General features: G+C 45.3%; 2 protein-coding genes across 2 annotated transcripts; one reads left to right on the top strand and one right to left on the bottom strand.

Moving 5' to 3' along the window:
- Nucleotides 1-1,683: 1,683 nt before the first annotated feature.
- On the bottom strand, nucleotides 1,684-7,871 carry LOC124982981 (uncharacterized). The gene is made up of 3 exons (XM_047549820.1): nucleotides 7,656-7,871; nucleotides 5,884-6,282; nucleotides 1,684-5,364 (listed from the first exon to the last, which is right to left on the bottom strand). Exons 1-3 carry the CDS (start codon nucleotides 7,869-7,871, stop codon nucleotides 1,684-1,686), a joined length of 4,296 nt encoding a protein of 1,431 aa, XP_047405776.1.
- Nucleotides 7,872-13,560: 5,689 nt separating this feature from the next.
- Nucleotides 13,561-19,707, top strand: Snu13 (small nuclear ribonucleoprotein 13). The gene is made up of 3 exons (XM_047550184.1): nucleotides 13,561-13,666; nucleotides 17,050-17,170; nucleotides 19,330-19,707. The coding sequence occupies exons 1-3, from the start codon at nucleotides 13,664-13,666 to the stop codon at nucleotides 19,590-19,592; spliced, it is 387 nt and encodes a 128-aa protein (XP_047406140.1). The 5' UTR covers nucleotides 13,561-13,663; the 3' UTR covers nucleotides 19,593-19,707.
- The last annotated feature ends 1,736 nt before the right edge of the window (nucleotides 19,708-21,443 follow it).

Below are 21,443 nucleotides of genomic sequence, written 5' to 3'. Positions count from 1 at the left end.
TGCAGAACCGCGTCTTTTCCCGCCCAGCTTGCGCGCGTGCGCACTTGAAGAGGAGGCCTGCGCGTGCGTGCTGCGCGTGCGTGCCTGCGCTGCCCGAGGCCGCCGGCTCAGGCGAGCTCGCCCGCTGCAGGCGGGTGATGGCTGCGAGGTCCGCGGAGCGTCTGCGACTAAGCCCGAAGAGGGCGTGCTTGTAGTCCTCAGAAATTGGTCTCCCCGGACCCGAGCGTTTTAGTCAACTTTTCCCCTGCTGTGACTAAAAGACCTGACAGTCATTTTAGAGGAGGAAAAGTTTATTTGGGGCTCACGATTTCAGAGGTCTCAGTCCATACATAGCCGGCTCTATTCCTAGGGGCTTACAGTGAGCGAACATCAGGGTGGAAGAGTGTGGTGGAGGGCAGCGGGTCCCAGGATGATCAGGAAGCAGAGGGACTCCACTTGCCAGATATAACCCGCCCCTTACTACTCAGTCTCTATCAGGGGATTAACTCACTGATTCGGTTAAAGCTTTCAAAACCCAATCATTTCACCTCTGAAAGTTCTTGCATTGTCTCACACATGAGCTTTTGGGGGCACCTCACATCCAAACCATAACACCAAGGTTGAAGCAATTATAGAGTAGCTGCCCTCAGCCTTATAAAAGGAAGGAAAGAAAACAATGCTGCTGTATTTTTTTAAAAAAGTAAAATAACCAAATAGAGTTGTGCCTTGCAATCCCAACTCCGAAAACAGAGGCAAAAGGATCACAAGTTCAAGGCCAACCTGGGCAACTTAACAACTCTGTCTCGAAATAAAAGCATCTAGGGATGTAATTCAGTGGTAGTCCCAGTGTTCAATCCCCAGACCACAAAAATTTTTAAAAAGGAAAAAATAAACTTTTAGGTGTGTGTGTGTTTGTGTGTGTGTGTGTATAATTGGTATTATTTTAAATTTACGTGATGACACCTTTCAAAGACAATAAGGGTGATCCCTTAATTCTTCCAGTGAGAGTTAGGAATATGTGAGTGCACAAGGAATACTGAAGAAGAAGAAAAATTTTACCATAGAATATATCAACAATTACAATCCAACAATCAACAGGGCATTATGTGACACACCAATGTGCCCAGAAACTGGTGAAATGTTGAAAGAGTTAAAATGTTCAAGAGATGTGTTCTGGCTTCAGAGGCTCTGTGATTAGAAAAATTGCTCTTCGTGGAAGAGTAGTTTGGAAAACAATGGTTTTGTTATTCAGTGGAAAGTTATGAAGTAATGTTTGAGAAAGGTAAATATTAACACAGAAAGATGTCTGTTAACATGCCGTGTGTAGGGCTGGGGATACAGCTCAATGATAAGAGTGTTTGTTTGGCATACACACAGTGTTGATCCCCAGCAACATTGAAAAAAAAAAAAAATAGCCAATGTACAAAATAAAAAGGGCTAGGGATGTATCTCTGTGGGAATGATAGAGTGCCCCTGGATTCAATCCCTAATAGAGAGACAGACAGACAGACAGGAACAAACACAGACTTGAAGTGACTTCTACCCTACCCACAAAGTCTTTAAAACCCCAAAAGGGGACAGTCAGAAAACATATGATATGCCAAAGAAATGTAAATCCTACAGGTCCCAAATAATTTTATTAGAGGTTCTGGGGGCCACTCTTGGGCCTTCTCTGATGTGTCCTGAGGACTCTGGGCCTGTGTCCTACTTTTTAAGGCCACATTGGAAGAGAAAACATCTCAAATGCTTCATAAAACCAAACTTTTTAGGGGTTGATGAATTCTGTGGAGCCCTTTGGGGGCTCTGATCCTGGGGGCTCTTTGTCCTATGCAGAGGAACCCCAGCACTGCAGTGCCCTGGTGGTTGATGGTCCCTCTCCGAAGCAGTATGGACTTTCGTGCTGTCCTCCTCCCCTGAGTGAAGGTAACTCACTCTAGGAAGTAGCATAGGATCCCTTAGGCTTCGACTGGGGGCTGAGTTCGTGGGCTTGGCTAGCTGTGGGGACCAGGACTTTTTACTCAGAAGGGTCATACTCAGCTTGGCTGTCTTAGAGTGGAGACTTCCTTTAAACCTGGAGGAGTCTGTGGGACCGGAGGAAGGCTGCTGCCCAGCTCCTCTGACCTCCACAGGCTCCAGGCTTTCTCTTTTCTGGTATGTAGGCTGCTGACATTTATGTCTGGGAGACTGAGAGGCCTCCCAGGGTGTGTGCTCCTTCTTCCAGTGGCCATGGCTGGCTCTGGTGGATGAGGTCTTCACTCCTTTGGGAGCCCTCTCTGCCTTCTGGGAGACCTCTGGCCTGATCATTTTCCTGCCCCTGTTGTTCTCAGTGGAAGGCTCTCCATCCCTTTCTGGGGAGCAGCAGTTCATAGACTCTGCTGATGGCCTGGGATTCCTGGGAGCAGGAAGCTTGGCCTGAGGGGCCTCTTCCTGGATCTGTGGTTCTCTGGTGCCCCCTGGTGATCTGACTCTCCTGGGCTTCTCAGGTGGAATGGAAATGCCCATTGACTCTGACCTGTGTGGTCTACACCTCTCCAAAGCCCTGGCCTGTGTAGGAAGTTTTGAGTTTTTCCCATCCTGGGGTGAAATCCTTTGGAACCTCTCTGGGGATTTAAAGCTTGGCATGGAGCCCTGGGCCTCACAACGTTTTTCCTGCTGCCTTTGGAGCTCCTGACTTTTGCCTAATTCAGGCAGCCTCACCCCAGCCAAGGGTAGTGAGCAAGATCCGAAGAAGTTAAAGAGCAAATAAGATTCCAGTATGCGCCGAGGGAGACCCCACTTCAGGTGTGCAATCCTTCGACGCATGAGGGACTCCAGGAGTAGTCGTTTGCTCTTCTTGAGGACTGGCCACTTGGGTGGGCTGGTGAGGATAGTGGGGACACCGGCCGTAGCAGTGGCAGCTTGGAGGACTTGGCCGCCTAGGAGAGATGGGCAGGCAGAGGGCTTGCCAAAGGGAGCAACCAGAGACTGTGGGTTCTGGAGCTGCTGCATCAAACTGTGGGTCTTTTCTGGATCCACCCTTTTGTGCTTTTGCGGTTTCCTCCGGGGTCCTGTTTGGGCCTGTTGGGAGGCTGGACTGACCTGGGCATTGTGGTCCCTGGCAGGGGCTATGCCCTGGTTGGTCAAATGCTCTCCCTCCCCAGCAGCCAGCAGGGAAACTTCACCCAAGTGGGGGCAAGGCTTCATCTCAGGACAGGGAGCCTCAGCTACACTGTTTACAGCTGCTGCCTGTTCTTGTCCCGGCGGTTCATATCTAGAGTCAATGAGGGTGGTTGGCCATGGCCATGCCAGGCTGCATTTCCTGCCTGTGGGCCTCTCACCTGAAGAACAGTCACCTTGGGGACTGTCCCCCATAGCATCCTTTCCTCTGATTTGGTTCTTGTCTCCTCTCCATGGTGTTTGAGACCCTCCAGCCTCCTCAGCTCTGTACTTTCTCTGGCTCCCTACAGTCCAGATTTCTGCAGCAGCAGCATCTCCACCCTTCTTCTGGTTTCCTTGCCCTTGTTTCTGGACCACTTCATCAATTTCCTTTCTTGACTGTCCCTGGTCATCTTCCACAGGTGTCTGCATCTTTGTGTTATCACCACCTGTAGTCCTTCTTGAGTTTTTTTTCCCTTGTATTTGAATTTCTGCAGCATTCCCACCTCCAATGTCTTCCTCGTTCTTCCATTCTGGTGAACAGGTCCCTCTATGAACTTTACATTCCAAGGAACAGGTCTTTCTATGAACTTTACTTCTTAGCAGCCTCTGATTTTTCTTCCTAAGTCTGTGGATTTTTCTACCACTCTCAATTCCAGCCTCTCTCTGGTTTTTCTTCTCTGATGCCTTTTTTTCTGCAATGTTCTCTCCTCCAGTCTGCCCTGAGCTCCCCATTCCTGGGTAATGGCTGCTTCCAGTTACATTCTCCAATTGTCCCTGGTTCTCTCTCTCAGGCCTCTGGGTTTTTACATCATCCTCATCTTCCGGTTCTCTCTGTTTTCTCTTCTTTGGGGCTTGAATTTCTGTTCCATCCTTACCTTCCATCTGCTTCTGGTTTTTCCATTCTGATAACTGGATCTTGCAATGCACATCACTTCCTAACTGACTCTGGCTTCTCTCCCCACCTGCCCAGGTTTCTGTACCACCCTCCCCTTCTGCTTCTCTCAGGTTTCTCATCCCTTGTAACAGAATTTCTATACTACTCTCACCCCCAACATGCTCTACTTTCTTCCACCCTGCTAAATGGGTTTCTCCATCAATTTTACTTGTTAATTCTCCCCAGTTCCCTGCCTCATATATCTGGGTGTTTGCACCATCCTTGCTTCTAATATGCTCCCGATTCTTACACTGTGGTATGCAAATATTTCCAAGGAATTCATTTCCTAACTGACCCTGGTTTCCTCCCCCAAGTTCCTGGGTCATTGTACCATTCTCGCCTTTAAACCCTTGTGTATTTCTCTTCCCTGGTACCTGAATGTCTGCTCTATTCTCATCTCCAAATTGTTCCTCATTCTTCCTTCCTGCTGGATGGATCTCCTCATCCATTTCACTTCTTAGTAGTCCCTGGTTCTCTGCCTCAAGTACCAGGGTATCTGTACCGTCTTCATCTCTATCCTTTTTCTGATCATTCTCCTCTGGTGTCTGAATTTTTGCTCTGGGTTCACCTCCAGTTTGGTTCTGATTCTTCCAACATGATATCTTGAATTCTCTGTCAATTGTATTCACTACTGCGCTCTGGTTTCCCCACCAGGGTGTCTGGATTACCACCCAGTCCTCCTGTCTTATCTCCCTGAACTTCTTTCTCCTGGATACCCTGGGTTGCACAGATTCCTCTCCTCTTGCCAGGCCTTGGTTTCCCTGCCTCGCTTGCATGACATGTATTAATAGTTCCTGTTTCTCTCCCCTAGATGCTTGAGTCGCTCTGGCATTCTCACCTCCACCCTGACCCTGTTTCTCCCCGACCAGTGCCTGGGTTTCTGTAATATTCTCACTTCTGCTGCATTCCTCTTTTCCCCACCCCAGGGCCTGGGTCTCTGCTCTATTCTCTTGTTTGACATCTTCTAGGTTCTCCCTCCCAGATGTCGGGGTTTGCACAGCACCCTTATTTCCAACCTGGTCCTTGTTTCTTTCTTCTTCTGCCTCATTTTCTGCACCAGTATCACCTCTCCCATGCTGTGGACTCCGAGTCTCTTCAGCATTCTCATCTCCAGTCTGGCCCTGCTTCCCCAGTCCATGGGCCTGAATCTGTCCCTCTTCCTCCTCTCCGGGCTCTTTCTTATTCTTCCTCTCAAATGTTTGAATCTCCAAAGCATCCTTACTTCCACTCTTATCCTGGTATCCCCACCCTGGTGTTTGGGTCTCTGCATCTATTTTACATCTTAACTCTTCTTGATTCTCTTCCATGTGAATCTGGGTTTCAGGAGGGTTCTTACCTCCAGGCTCTCTCTGAATTTTCTTCCCTACTTCCTTAATTTGGGCTTGATTTTCAATTTCCATCCAGTTCTCCTGCCCTGGAATCAGGGTCTCTCCATCAGTTTCACTTATTACTAGTGTCTGGTTTCTGCACTCCAGAGCTTTAACCTCTGCACAATGCTCCATTCCAAAGTCTATTGGGAGTTGGCCCCCAGATGCCTTGATTTCCCAAGCATGTACCCCTCTACTCTCTCTCTGGTTTGCCCACCCTGGGGCTTGGGTCTCTCCAGTATATTCTCTGCCTACTGTCTGGGTTTCACTCAGTGGTGCCCAGGTCTCTTGTAGGCTATTCCAGGACTTCCAGATGGGCACTTCCATTGGTTGATGGGAAGGACTGGGCAGGATCTCTCCAGAGAAGAACTGCAGCCTCTGAGCTGAAGGGAGGTTTGGGAGAGAAATGGCTAATGTCATGGCAGGGGGACAGGTTTTTGTGCTGAGGATGTGGTCCAGAGGTACCAAATTCTCCTGGGAGTGAACCAGCTGTCTCTCAATCCTTTGGCATGTGTCTAGGGCAGAGTGAGTCTGGCTGCCCCTGAGACACCAGGGTACATGCCATGCTTCCCAGGAACTGTCCTGAGAGAGTGGGCAGGTGCTTGAAAAGGAGGAGGTACAAAAGATGGGCTCAGGGGAGGTGTGAATACCCCAAGATGGGTCCTGAAACAGATGTCGTGAAGAGAACAGGTACTGGGTCCATGATTCTAGGAGGTTCCTTCGGCATCCCCATCTCTGCTTTTGTACCCATTGTTGGACATAAGCATCAAGGCCCCTGAAATCACCAGGACTGAAGAATTCAGGAGCTAGCCTAAAGAAAGTTTCACATCTCATGGAGGGCATTACCCACTTCTGCAATGGCACCTGTAGATGAAATCCAAAAAACAAAATTCTTGCACATAGATTAGCTTATATATCCCCACAGATAGGAATGACCATCCCCATTATCCAGAGGAAGATGCTTGAGCCCAGGAAATGGAGAGTCACTTCCCTTTAGGCTAACAGTGTTCATCCATTCAAGAAAGACTGAGAGATTATTCTGGGCTGGGCACAAGACAAAGTCCCTGTGGGAGCTGTGTTCTAGACATGGAAGAAAGTCAACAGCCAAATATATAATATGTTGTTAGGTATAAAAAAGTATTTAAATGCAAACAAATCAGAGTGTGGGGGATGGGACTAGCTTCTTTAGACAAAGTAGCCATTGAAGGGTTCTTAGAGGTGATATAAAAGGAGACCTGAAGGAAGTGAGGGACAAACCAAGTGACATCTGAAGAAAGAGCATTGTAGGCAAAGGAAACATTAAGTGGAAAAGCCCTGAGGATAGAACAAGATCATGTGTGCAGGAAAAGCAGAAAGTCCAGATGTCCAGAATGGAACCAGAAAAAGGAGAGGTCTTGGAGCTGGGGTTAGAAGTTTGGATTTTATTCTGAGTTTTACAAGGAGTGTGTCCATAGGAACCATTTCAGCAGCAAAATGCTATCACCTGTTTCTTTAAAAGTTTTTTTTTTCTGTCCTACAAGCATAATGTTGAATTTAAACTAGGCATAGAACATTTGCCATAGGATTTCAGGAAAGCCAGGCAAATGCTCTACCACTAGGCAACACACCTCAGCTCAGATGTTTCTTGACCTGGGTATTGGCATATGGGTGTGTTCTGTTTGCAAAAATTTGCTGGTCTATGCATTTGTGAGTGCATATTATCGTTAAACTCAATTTTTTAGGGAAATAAAGGAGAAAGCGGGGCTGGGGACATAAGTCAGTGGTTGGATACTTGCCTCCCATGTGTAAAATCCTGGAATTGATCTCCAGCACCAGAGAGAGAGAGAGAGAGAGAGAGAGAGAGAGAGAGAGAGAGAGAGAATGTGTCATTGGGGCAGGTGGCAGGTGCATAGCATGGAGGACTGACCATGGCTGGGTCAGACCAGCAACAGGAACCAGGCAGAAGCTGTTCCTGAGGTCCAGGTGAGTCTTGCTGGCAGCTCTGCCTAGGGTGATGTGGTGAGGTTTCAAGAAGTGATCAGATTTGAGACATGACTTGCAAGTGGATTCAATGTGTGGAGCGAGGGAAAGAAGAGTCTAGGGTAACTCCTGTGTGGGGGGCCTGGATGATGCTTGCTCTAACCAGTCTGAGCTACTCATCCTGGTACAGAAGGCATATGACAGGGTCCTTGTAGCAAGTGACTGTAGCAGTGATGGTGCTGAAGGAAAGAGGAAGGAAATGTGAGGGGCCCCCTCACCTTGATGACATTCCTTTCACCCAGGCGAGTCCTGGTGAACTGGTGCCAATAGTGCCGGACCTGCCAGATTAGAAAAAGGCAGAGAACAAGCAGATTGCCACAGCACCGGGGGTCTCTGCAGCTGCAATCCTGTGAGATCAGGCCCCGAACTGGCTCCCACTCAGGGCCCTGGAATGGCCCCACCACAGCACAGGCGCCCAGCAGCGGCAGCAGCATGGCGGTGCTTAGGTTAGGCAGATGGTGTCAGGGAGCTGGAGGGCAAGGCTGGTGTGGCTAACCCAGTCAGTTTGGGGTGGGGCAGGCTCTGCTTCATAATATCTCTGTCACTAAGGCCATGTCACAAAGGAGCCTAATGCTCCAGCCTCAACTCCAGTCTCTGCTCTGGGCTAGCATGCCTAGGATATAGGTAAGAACAGTGCTGGGTAAGTGCTCAAAAGGAATGAAAAGATGTAAAAAATGGCCAGGCATGGTGGCACACACCTGTAATCCCAGTGATTTGGGAGGCTGAGGCAGGAGGAATGCAAGTTCAAAGTCAACCTCAGCAACTTAGCAAGGCCCTCAAGAACTTAGTAAGGCCTTGTCTCAAAATAAAAAATAAAAACAGCTGGGGACGTGGCTCAGTGGTTAAGCCCCTCTGGGTTTGATCCCCAGTACCATTTGTAAGGGTAGCTGGCACAAATATCCACAAGAGACAATCTCTGTGAGCAAGCAAAGATTTATTGACAAAGAGAGTCAGAGGCAACCCTCTACAAGGTGTGGCAGCCTGCTGGGAAAAAACTTCTTAACTACATAGTCATGTATGATGGAATAGTTTAAAAATAACCTGTCTGGCCCTGTGATTGTCATTTGGCGTCTTTGCTGTGGTTTTGGTAGTTAGGGACTCTTTGTGGGTAGGCCTACCAGGAAGGTCATACCTGGGTGGGCAAGTTCTGATTTTCAAAATGGAGAGAAACAACATGTATCCCATTTGTTTACAATAAAATAATAAAAAAAAATGGAGTTATTTTGGCATAAGGGCCTAACACCACTAAAAGAAAAGAGAAAACAGAAAGAGTGAAGAGATTAACTTCCCCCCACGTTTGATGAGGTGATATAGCCTATGGTGTGCTTGATTTCTTTCTTCCCATTAGGTACTTTGATCCACTTGTCCTTCTGTCTATTGTTTTCAAACATGTAATGAACACTGTATGGAATACATATATTCTTTTTTTTTTTTGTATATTCTTTTTTTGACCACTCAGTATCTCTTCCTCTTTGCTCACAGTATCCTGATTTCATGTTGGGAAATTATTTTTCGGTCCCAGGATCAGAGCGAGTGAAAGAATAGATGCTATTCTGAAGACTGTCTCCAATGGACATCAGTCCATTAGAATGAGCCAGGACTTAACCCTTTAGTGACTGGATTTTAAGTGATCCCTGGAGTCCCAGAGGGCAACACCTATATATCAACCAGCTGGAAGTATTTCAGTTTTTTAAGAATTCAGTATGCCAACACCATGTATCCAGGTTGAAGGTCAGCCCAGCTCACACCATTACTCTCTCATAGACCCAGGTCAGACAAGGAATGGAGGTGTGAGATAAGTTTGGGCTTTCTCTGCCAGGGCTCTAGAGATTTCTCTAGACTTGGGAGATAAAGAACAGTAACCCATGGCAGCCAGGAACTAGTCCAGCTCTGTCAATGAGACCTTGATGTTGCCAGGAGTTTCCCTGACGCTGACAACTGGTGTTCCCCTGTTGCACATAAACAATTTCACAGAACACCATTAGATAAGGCCACTCTAATTAGATAAGATACAACCAAGACCACTCCCTAAACAAGTCTGAACACAAACAAAAACCCTGAACATTGTCCAAACTACAAAAATGTACAAATATCTCCTTATCCTGATTAATAGGAGTGATTGCTACTTTTTGGCTGAATATGCTTTAGTCTCATTCCATTCCTTCCACTCTGAAGATAAGACTAAGATGTTCAATCACAGAAAAACACATACTTCCTGACAGCATCTAATCTAAAGCAAATGCCACTTCTTTGAACCCTCCCTAAAAGCACCCAATACAAGCCAACATCTTATAATAAGTCCCATCTAACACCATCTGTTATAAGTCCTGTCTATAATAAGTCCCATCTAACCCAAGGTGTGTGTCCTCCCAGGAGTGCTCCTAGTGGCCTTGGCTGGAGGACACTGACAGTGCATGAAGACCTGGGCTGGTTAAGTTCCCCCTGGAGCCTCTCAAAGCCCCCCCGAGTCTTCCCCCCAACTCCTATTGGTTGCTCGCCACAAAAGAACCCTAAGTGAAAGGAGCATCTCCTTTGGGCCAGGCATGGTACTGGAAGACAGGTGTCCAAAGGGTCCAAGGCGGCTGCAGGTTCTGTTCTCCTGGAGTTCTCAGAGTGATTGTGAAGATAGACACGGAAGAAAGATAAAGTCAACAAATGCCCCAAAGAGCAAGCGTAGGTGACGATGGCTCCCCTACAACAGGGGCAATTACCTGGTTAAGGTAATCAGGGAGGTTTCAATGAAGAGGTATTAAACAGGATTTATCTCAGCAGTACAGTGGAACAAATCCCTCTATATTAGTCTGTTGGGCTGTTTTTTTTTTGTTTTTGTTTTTGTTTTTTCTTCTTTTTTTTAAAGTAGTACTGGAGGTTAAACTCCTGAGCTACATTACCAATCACCAGCCCATTTTACTTTTTTTTTTTTTTTTTTTTCAGTACTGTGGATTGAACCCAGGGCCTTGTGCTTGCAAGGCAAGCACTCTATCAACTGAGCTATGTCCCCAGCCCCCATTTTACTTTTTATTTTGAGTCAAGGTCTTGCTAAATTGTCCAGGCTGGCCTTGAACTTGCAATCCTACCTCAGCCTCCCAAAGTGCTGGGATTACAGGAATGCTGCATGCCTAGCTATATTAATATGTTTTATGTTATTGTAGTGAGATACCTGAGGCAGGCTACTTTACAAAGAAAAAAGATTTATTTTGGCTCATGGTTCTGGAGTGCAAAGTCAAGAGGCCTTATCTAGTGATGCCTTCTTTCTGGTGGGGTCCCAAGGTGGCACAGAGCATCACATGGCATGACACAGGGAGCACACATGTGTATATATGGTGTCTGTCTTTCTCTCTCTTCTTAAAAATCCTCAAGGATTCAGTATGGGGGCTCCATCTTAATGGTCTTATCTAATCATAATCACTTCCCAAAGGTCCCATCTCCAAACACTAAAGTGGATTAAGTTCCATACTCTTAATATTATTAATACATGTGAGACTGGAGATTAAATGTCTGTCTGAGTTGGTGGGGAGGGAGACAAATCATTTTCAGATCATAGCACTGTCCCAACAGAGAGTGATTGATGGGGTTGGAAAAATTGGCAAAAGAAGGTGAGTGGGGATGTAACGTGAAGCCCAGGGGAGACTGGAGAGGGGCCGAGAAAGACATGGCAAGAATTTAGGGTATTTTTGTTTCTGTTTTTTGTGCTGAGGATTGAACCCAGGGGCACTCTACCAGTGAGCTACATCCCCAGCCCTGTTTTTATTTTGAGACAGGGTCTTACTAAGTCACTGAGGATCTTGTTAAGTTGCCAAGGTTGGCCTCAAACTTGAGATCCCCACGTTGCTGGAATTACAGGCATGCAGCACTGTGCCTGGCTGTACCCAACCCTTTGTATTTTTTTATTATTTATTTATTTATTTTTTGCAGTGCTGGGGATTGAACCCAGGGCCTTGTGCTTGCAAGGCAAGCACTCTACCAACTGAACTATATTCCCAGCCCCTCTTTATTTTTTTTATTTTTTAGTTTGAAACAAGGTTTTGTTAAATTGGTGAGCCTGGCCTTAAACTTGTGATCCTCCTGCCTCAGCCTCCTGAGTCATTGAGAATATAGGTATGCACCATTGCACCTGGCACATCAAGTTTTAAGCACATTGGTAAGGTAAATTTCTAAAACAAAATGATCCTGAACATATATCAGCATTTATTAACTTACTAGCTAGAGAAACAGTAAGATAAAAGGATAAGATGATTCTGAGAAAACATGGAGTTTGAGTTATAATATAGTTGGGAAGCAGAATTAATTAGACAATTAGGTAAACTGCACTGTCTCATTATTCAAGATCATAAAAATATCCCTATCATTCACTGCTAGGGAGATCTGGGACATCATAGTTCAAGATGTCAGGTAGATCAAATAATAGTCATAAATTATTATAAAGGACATCTACGCAGTAAACAATAAGAACATATGTATGGCTAAAAATTGGAATAATAAATTTCATTCCTCAACAGTAGTAGCTGATAGGTCCAAATAATATGGAGTCAAAAAAAACAAGATCCAACAGAAGCAAGGAGCAAAGTCTGGATCATAGGTTCTGCTCTTCACTAAAGCCCTCCGAGGACATAGTTTTGTTTTTTTTCCTTTGACAAATCATACCAGATTTAAAAGAGGTAAAGTTTGATGAGGGGATCTCTGAGGTAATCAAACTTTGAACTTGGAGCCAGCACAAACTCTTCCTGCAGTCCTGTTGCCTCAACATATCTCAGTAGAGCAACAAGATGTGGTTGAAGTAAAACAAGAGAGTAGTCAAAAATCTCAGGGTTCAGTTTTGGCTCTGCCATTGTCTTACTCTGTGACCATAGGCAAACTTCTTTTTTTCTGGACCTCAGCTTTCCTAGCTGTAAAGATAATGTTGAGTTGCATAATTTCTAAGGGTCTTGCCAGTTCTCAACTTCTACATTTCCAAAGGAATTAACTGGAATTAGCCCCCAAACAGTCTAGTTTTGACTAGTTCCAAATGGTCCCAAGATGTGTATGGCATCAGATTGGAGAGAGATGAGGATGGACCATACTGCAGCATGGAGCAAGCACAGAGCAAGATGCTGACCAGAAGGAAAGTCCTCCAGGTTATGTGGGCAAATAACTACAAAGAACCTTACAGTAACTCAACCCTTACCCACCAACCCACAAACTGCTTTTCCTCCTGAATTCCCTACTCAATGGATTCCAACTTCATTCCCCTCCAGAAACGTTGACAAGGGATATATGAAGATGAAGAGAACACTTAGGATTACCTATAATTATCTTCCCTCGCCAGTGTGAAAGATGCTTTTAAAAGCATAGGAATGCAATTTTTTAAAAAAATGTACTGGCAAGTTGGGTATGGTGGGTCTCGCCTGTAATCCCAGACTCAGAAGGCTGAAGCTGGAGGATCCGCAAGTTAGAGCGCAGCCTGGGCAACTCAGCAGGACTCTAAGCAACTTGCCTCAAAATAAAATAATACAGGGGCTGCGGTTGGAGCGCGATGGTAGAGTGCTTCCCTAGAATGTGTGAAGCACTAGGTCCTACCCTCAGCACCACATAAAAATAATAAGCCGGGCGTGGTCGCACATGCCTGTAACCCAAGCAGTTCGGGAGGCTGTCGCAGAAGGATTGCGAGTTCAAAGCCAGCCTCAGCAACTTAGCGAGGCCCTAATCAACTCAGTGAGCCTCTGTCTCTAAATAAAATACAAAAAGTGCTGAGGATGTGGCTCAGTAGTTAAGTGCCCTTGGGTTCAATCCCTGGTATCAATAAATAAATAAATAAATAAAATAAAGGTATCGTGTCCATCTACAACTAAAAAAAATTTTTTAAATAAATAAATAATGGGCTGGGGATGTGGCTCAGTGGTAAAGCGCCCCTGGGTTCAATGCCTAGCACCAAAAATGTAAAATGAATTGGCAATGGAACGATGACACCATTGAAACCCTTCGTTTCGCGTGCTACTTTCTGAACGTCTCCTGTATAGTTCCTGCCAATAATTTACAGTGGAGCGCCAAGACAGAATACATCCGCTCTTCCAGACGCAAGCACTTTTCACCAAGGCGCCCCCTGGCGGCGAGACCCGCCGGGTCGTTATGACGTCACTTCCGCTTCCTGCCGCGCGCTCGGCCATTTCCGCTCCTCCATCTGTGCGGCTTTCCCTCTAGTCTGAGGTCGTCTGCTGTTGAAGAGTGGCGAACCAGCGGGACCGCAGCCATGGTGAGTGCATGAGACCTGGAAGCCGGGGACGCGGGCTTAGAGTCATTCGCTGTGTTGGGGAGGTTTGGGACGAGCCGCGGGCTCAGCCGCTGGGCCCGGACCCCCCGGCCGGGGTAGGAGCTCTGGCCGCCGCAGGGGTCCCAGCAGTCGACCCAAGGTCCCAACTCCGGAAGCCGCAAGGACCGAGCCGCTGCGGTCGGGGCCGCCTTGCTGCAGTCTTTTTGCGAGGCCGAAGGCCTGCGGTGAGCCGAGGAGAGGGCATGGCCCTGCCTGGGGTGAGCTCAGCCCACGTGGGCGATATGGTAGAAAATTGATGGAACCTGGCCCCATTCTTTTATTTCTCTTACTTCCGATTATTACTTATTTATTTCTTGCGAGGATGATGTGGAACCCTAAATTCGGATCAACCGCTCATCCACTCTTTTCCTGCTGCTGGTGTTCGGGCGGAGAGGGTCTCCGTGGGTCTGTACCTGGTGGCGACTTAACACGTGCTGGGGACGTGCTTTCGCGAGCCTGGGGGAATGTGGAGTGGTCTGGAGCGCAGGAATAGCTCTTCTGCCAGACCGTGGTCTCAGAGTTGGTGGTGGCACCACATGTGGCAGTTAACACTTGGCGGTCTCCAACTTGTCATCCAGCGAGAGTTCCAGTTCGTGTGTTATGGTGGAATTACTTTGGGTTGGCACTGGTAAGAAGGGAAGACTTTTGCAAAGCACTTTTATTTCATAGTGAGGGTTTAGTCCAACCAGGTTTTAATCCCTTCGGGATTACCTTCTCGTCTTTTCTCCCACCGCACGCCGTGTAAAACTAGTATATGACAGAATCTATAATTTTAAGCTTCTAAATCGGTACCCGTCTTAACACAGTTCTATGAAAAGTTTTGGAAGCCCCTGGTTCCAGGTTGAGCTTTGCTGCAGTTTTCCTTACCGGTAAAATCGACATAACAATGCATAAGTATGTTGAGATGAAGTTTGGTAATTCTGCTTAAGCACCCACCCTGATGGTTGGTGTGGAGTGAGTGAGTGCAGTCATGCATCGTTTAAGGACAGGAATACGTTCTGAGAATTGTGTTGATAGCAGATTCTGTGGTTGTGTGAACATTATAATGTGTACACAGATCAAGATGTTAATAGGTCTGTCACTCATGTGGCCTATTGATGCACTCAGGAGATGCAGTAAACTAGAGATGCACAAAGGATACTGCTGGCATAAGTGGGCTGCCCGTTTTACAGTAAACGTTTTCTTATAAGCAGGAGTGCACTCAATACTAGAAAGTAAAGTATGATAAATATAAAAAACAGTTACTGGGCTGGGGATGTGGCTCAGTGGTGGAGTTCTTGCCCAGCGTGGCTGAAGCCCTGGGTTCAACTCCCAGCCCTGGGGGGGAGGGGGACGACTACCCCAAAACCAGTAACTTAGTCTTTTCTTGTCAAGTGTTATGTACTGTACATAATTATGCTGTAGTTTCATACATCTAGCAGCACAGATTTGTTTACACCAGCAATACCACACAGGAGTAATGCACTGTGCTAGGACTTTACAATGGCTGGTGTCACTAGACCTTCAGAATTTTCTCTTATGGGACCAGGCAGTCCGGTTGACTGAGGCATTATTATATTGCACATGACAATATTTGTTAAGTCAAATACTTCCATGTTTCTTACCTTCATATATACAAAACATGGCATTAAAATAGTAATAAAACAAAGATTACTTACAAATAAGGAAAATCATAATGAGTTAATACTATTTACTGTCACTGATTGTTAAGGAAAAAAATTATATCTGCATGTTGGTCTTTCGCAGTTATGTATAATAACTTTAGTTTTGTTTTTTTTTTAATTTGAACATTTATTTTTTTTTAAAATATTTTTTAGTTGTAAGTGAACACAATGCCCTTATTTTATTTATTTAGTTATTTATTAGTTAGTTATTTATGTGGTGCTGAGGATTGAACCCAGTGCCTCACACATGCTAGGCGGGCACATTACCACTGAGCCCCAACTCCAGCCCACTTTAGTATTTAATTGCAATTAAATAACAAGAATTCCAATTAAAATAATGGTATTAGTCAAGTTAACTGAAGTATTTCTTATATGAACCAAAACTTGTTTGCCTTCCTCTCCAGAGTTCTAGCCTGTCTTGCAGCATGTATACTGGTGTTTGCTCAAATGCTTTAGGAGACTGTCTTTATGAAACTAAGCCAGAGCCATATCTTAATTCTGAGCACAAAATTAAAAAGCTGCTTAGGTTTGGGACACTGTAAAATTGCCAAATGTTTCACCTTGCAGTTCACACTATTTTCACTCTTAAGAATTTCAAACTTGAAAAAGACTCAAAATGTCATGAGTAATAATGGAGTTGAAGTAATTAAGTGTTCTTTATCTTTTTAGTTACTATGCCACTATTGTTCATGTCAGATCTACCATTTAGATACAGGAATATTGTTACCACGGGAATCTGAAACACTGTCTCACATAGCATTTAGCATTTACTTTTTTTATGGAATGAAGTGTTACCTGATTCCAGAATCACTAGAAAAGCCAGTTAAGATCTCCAAGCTTAAGATTGTTCGAAGATTGTACTTTGATAGAGGCAAGCCAGTGGAAGTGTTAGTGAACAGATTGCTATAAGGAGAGAAGACTCAATCCCCCTGAGACCCTCTGGGGACAGTTTGGAGCACACCTCAGAATGGTTCCTGAGGAGCCTTGTACCCATTCCTCCTGGGTAGAGCAACCTTGTGTTCAATCCCTGGTACCAAAAGAAAAAAGAAAAAGAAAATTTAAAAATACTTAAAAAACAAACAATACAAATAATTGTATATCAAATTGATAATCTCAAGGAGAAAATGAATTGAAGTAACTTTTGAATAAACCATTTTGTGTGTATTGTAGGGTAGAATAAGCAAGGAAATACTGATGTGCTGGGAACCAGGATTCTTGTTGTGGACTGAATGAGATTTTCTTATAGAATTGGGGAATGGAGAGAGAAGTTTGTGCTGTGTTTACTGTAAATTATATCTTAATTTTGATTTAGTAAATTTGGGGTATGGATATGGAAATCCATATTTAAAGATTATCCCATGAAAGTCAAGTGACTGCTGAACCATAGGAGACCCTTTTTATAACCCATTTGCTCTAATATCACCAGGCATTAGGCTAAAAAGAAGCAAATAAAAATATATAAGTTTTAGTATACATAATTGGGCTATGTAATTGCTTATCTTCCATTTTAGCCTTACTAGTACAGTTTTTCTAAGCTGAGAGTGGGCAGGCTGGTGGACATACATTAAATGTGTGTGTTTGCAGGTGGGGAGTAGGGAAGCAAACTGACCACCTCTGTCTCTCAACTGATTAGTATTTTGTAACTGGTATTTCCCCCTGCAGACTGAGGCTGATGTAAATCCGAAGGCCTATCCCCTTGCAGATGCCCACCTCACCAAGAAACTACTGGATCTTGTTCAGCAGTCATGTAACTACAAGCAGCTTCGGAAAGGAGCCAATGAGGGTAAGGTACTGCAGGGTGCTGCTGAGGGGGTGAAGAAGGCACCTGTCTCCTAGGGACTCTACTCTAGATTTCTAATTTGTGAGGAGGGCCAGAAACACCCCCCTCCCTTTTTTTTCTTTCCCCTTCTGTGTTGCCAACACTGACTTCAAACTCCTGGACCTAATGGCTGAGCATTCTCCTCAACCTCCCAAATAGCTGGGACTATAGGCACGTACCACCATGCCCTGGATATTCTTGACTGGGTGTGGGAAAGCTTGAGAGCAGCAGCATTTCAACCTTACATGAAAAAGGCTAATACGCTTTTTTTTTTTTTTTTTTTTTGGTGACACTGGGAATTGAGCCCCAGGGCTTCAAGCATGCTGGGCAGGCTCTCTCTGCCACTGAGCTATGTCCTATCCCTTTTTAATTTTTCACTTTGAAACTTGCTACGTTGCCCACACCTTAACAGTTCTTCTGCCTCGACTCTCAAGTAGCTGGGGAACTTGAATGAACTGGCGGTACAGGAATGTACCACCCCACTTCGCTTCTTCTTTCTCTCTTAACACATAAAGCATTTTGTTTGTCTACTTGTGCAGAACCATTTGAAAGGTATTAACTTTGTGTCTCTCTGGAGCCATCAGAAGGAAAGGGATATTAATGCTTTTCAGTGTCTGATGGCAAGTAGTTTGGGTAGAGTTGATTTGTTTCTGGAGATACGGAGACATCAGGCGTTTGGGCCTATGTTGGAGATTTAGGATTACCATGAGATGCACTCACACATGTTGCTGAAAAGACAAAGCAAACCATTCATGGATTTCTGTGGTCATGGTGCTCTTTTCAGCTTGGCTTTTCACACTGTAGTGACTGCAGAACCTGGTGTTGTAATGGCTAGAGAGAGCCCACCGGCTCTCTTGGGAGGTCTCTTTTTTTACTTGCTGGGCTTGGATCAGCTTGGCTGGGCAGGGGCATGAGTTCTTGCTCTTCCTGTAAATGAGGATTCATACAGGACCATCTTGATTTCTCTTGCTGTACCTTTCATGGTGCTAAACCTAGAGGTGCCAGGGCAGGTGGGTTCCTAAATGAGATGCTCAGTTCAGAATGGCTTACTAGGGTTCAGGAAGGGAGGGACAATAATTTCCTGGTCTTCTGCCTCGTTTTCAACTATTCATTCTTCCATGTTTAATTGCCTGCTCTGTGCCAGGCACATGTCTATATGCTGACAGTGCAGCAGTAATCAAGACTAAGTCCCTGCCTTGGGTCTTACATTCCAGTGGAGGTAAAGATGCTGGAAAACAAAATAAAATAGGGTTGGGGAAGATGTCTCTTCAGATGAAATATTTTGGGGAGGTTTTTCTGAGGTGAAATTTGAGTAGAGAACTGAAGCCTTGGTGGCAGACAGAAGCTTTATACTGTAGCCGAGGTGGAATACTCTTATAATTCCAGAAACTCAGGAAACTGAGGCAGGAGGATTACAAGTTCAAAGCCAACCTCAGCAACTTAACAGGGCCCTAAGTAAAATAAAGGTTTTTGTTTTGTTTTGGTCTGGTTTTGGTTTTTTGTTTTGTTTTGGTACTGAGGATTGAACTCAGGGGCACTTGATCACTGAGCCACATCCCCAGCCCTATTTTGTATTTTATTTAGAGACAGGGTCTCACCAACTTGCTTAGTGCCTCGTTTTTGCTGAGGCTGGCTTTGAACTCAATGATCCTCCTGCCTCATCACCAACATAGCCCAGCTAGTTAAAAAAAAAAAAAAAAAAAAAAAAATTTTTTTTAAACCTGGGAATGTGGCTCCGTGGTTAAGCATCCCTAGGTTCAATCCCCAGTGCAGAAAACCCAAGAACAATAGAAGAAGCACTACTGTGCTTTGTGTTGGTGGGGTTTCATAGGAAGCTGTTGCCTTCGACCAAGTAGGAGATGATAACCATTTGAACAAGTGTGATAGCAGAGGCGAAGAAAGAAGTGTTAACATTCAGGGTGGAAGGTTTCAAAACAAAGTGTTGAAGGTGACTAATTGGTGTTTGACTTTGTCATATCCTAGGGCTGCTCCAGGACAGAGAATTGCTTGTGCTTAAGCCAAGTTTTCTTGCACCTCTTCTTATTTTTCCTGGAAATGACTTTATTGGGGCTGCATTACCCAAGCCCCATATCACCTATTGGCCCATGTCTTTGTCTCCACAGCCACCAAAACCCTTAACAGAGGCATCTCTGAGTTCATTGTGATGGCCGCAGATGCTGAACCTCTAGAGATCATCCTGCACCTCCCACTGCTGTGTGAAGACAAGAATGTGCCCTATGTGTTTGTGCGTTCCAAGCAGGCCCTGGGGCGGGCCTGTGGGGTCTCCAGGCCTGTCATTGCCTGTTCCGTCACCATCAAAGAAGGCTCTCAACTGAAGCAGCAGATCCAGTCCATTCAGCAGTCCATTGAAAGGCTCCTAGTCTAAGCCTATGGCCTCTGCCCTGCTCTCCCCACCAGCCCCACTACCAGTTTGTGTATCATATTGTCTGTCTTAGCATGTGGTCAGCGACTTTCTATTATAAAATATTGTACTAAATCTGTTTTTTGGATTTTTGTATTGTTTTTGCTTTGTTTCACAGGGTTGCTTTTCCCCATCTCTTCCACCCTCTCTGCCAATTCTTTTATCTTCCCTTTTGAAAAATGAACCAGAACAAACAGCCCAAAACAAACAGCAGAGTGGTGGCACCAAAGGCAGGAAGAGCCAGTAGCAACCTGCCTGAGCCAGGAGAGCCATCTGGTTGTGGCTTTCATCCACTCACTCCCACATGTGCAGGACAGGATGGGAGTGGACACTGGCCACTTTGACTTAGAGTATCTTATGCCTGGCATACAGACTTTCCATACTTGTTACCATGTCCTTCTTTCGCTTTCTCTTCCCTCAGATTGTGTCATTTGGGGAGGAAGCATGTGTTCTATGAGATTGTTGGGCTTATGTCCATGTGTATTTACTAATGTATTCCTGTGTACTTTGGGTAATGTGATGTTAAATTCTTGCTCCGTCCATGCCCTGAGGGTGACAGAGCAGCAGCATTGCTGCAGGACTCCAAAGACAACCTGGGTGAGTGGGCATCAGGAGACAGTCTACCTGGATCTTGAAAAGTCAGGAGTGGCAAGGGAGAAAGTGTCATCTGGTGCTAGAATGAGGGATTCTGGGGAAATCACGGAGACCTGGCTGGAACCTACAGAGAGATGATGGATTCCAGGAGACATCCTCTCTGAATGGAATTTCTTTAGTGGCCACTTAGCACCAGCTCTGGAGCCCTCGCCCATATCCGGCCACAATGTAGGTCAGACTCTTTGTCACATGAGGAGAGTGCTAATGTGTTGTTCATTCTTGAGCATCCTAATAAATAAATATATTCATATTCCATTTTAAAGAAAGTATGGCAGTGCCTGAGTCTTGTGGGTATTATCCAGCTAGTATTTGAATGAAGATATGCATCGCATTACTAGAGTGGTCACAGCTGCTGCTCTCCCCACCGCCCACCTCAGTGCAAGGCATTGAACCCCAAGCCTTGTGTGTGCTACACATGTTCTACCTCAGCCCAGTTACAGCTTTGACTTTTTCACCAAAAGGCTAAGTAAAAGCCATCATCACCTCCTGCCAGGTAGTTTCTGGTTTGGCTGTTCAAAATGTCTTCTCAGACTCGATCATCAGTTTTGCTATCGCTCTACAAAAGGCTTTTTCGTCCTCATTGACATATGGACTGGTTAATTTGCAGGGGTGACCCTCTGTCCTGGGATATTTAGCAGCATCCCTGACCTCCATCCCCAACCAAAAAAACATCTCCAGAAACTGTTGTAAGGAACCATTATTGCAGTTAGTCACATTGCAGGATTGGTATTGGTGACTGAAGCTAATGCCACCTCACCTGTCTTGTACTTTTTATCTGAGAGTAAATACAAGTACCGTGAGAGATTAATACAACAGCTTGAGAAATTTTCTTCCCATGTTCAAATAACTGGGTACCACAGTGATCAAATTAATAAGAACATGATAGTGTTCTCTTGGCCGTGTTGGCAGGGAGTCCATTGAGGGGGCACCTGTTCTGTGCCTACTGAGCCAATCATTTCTCCCAACTCGTTTGCATCATCACCACTCCTGATGATTTTTTTACGTTTATTACTGGATGATGAAGTTTCACGTAGTGTTTACTTTTGTATTTCCTTTTGTTGTGTATGTTTATCATAATCCAAAGACAGAGGAGCTCAAGAAATCCACACTGGGGCTGAGGTGTAACTGTGGTAGAGCACCTGCTTAGCATGCTCAACCCCC

Source organism: Sciurus carolinensis, chromosome 4, assembly GCF_902686445.1.
Source record: "Sciurus carolinensis chromosome 4, mSciCar1.2, whole genome shotgun sequence".
Classification (NCBI taxonomy): Eukaryota; Metazoa; Chordata; class Mammalia; order Rodentia; family Sciuridae; genus Sciurus; species Sciurus carolinensis.
Note: the sequence above shows the minus strand (reverse complement) of the source record. Positions and strands in the feature narration are given on the sequence as shown.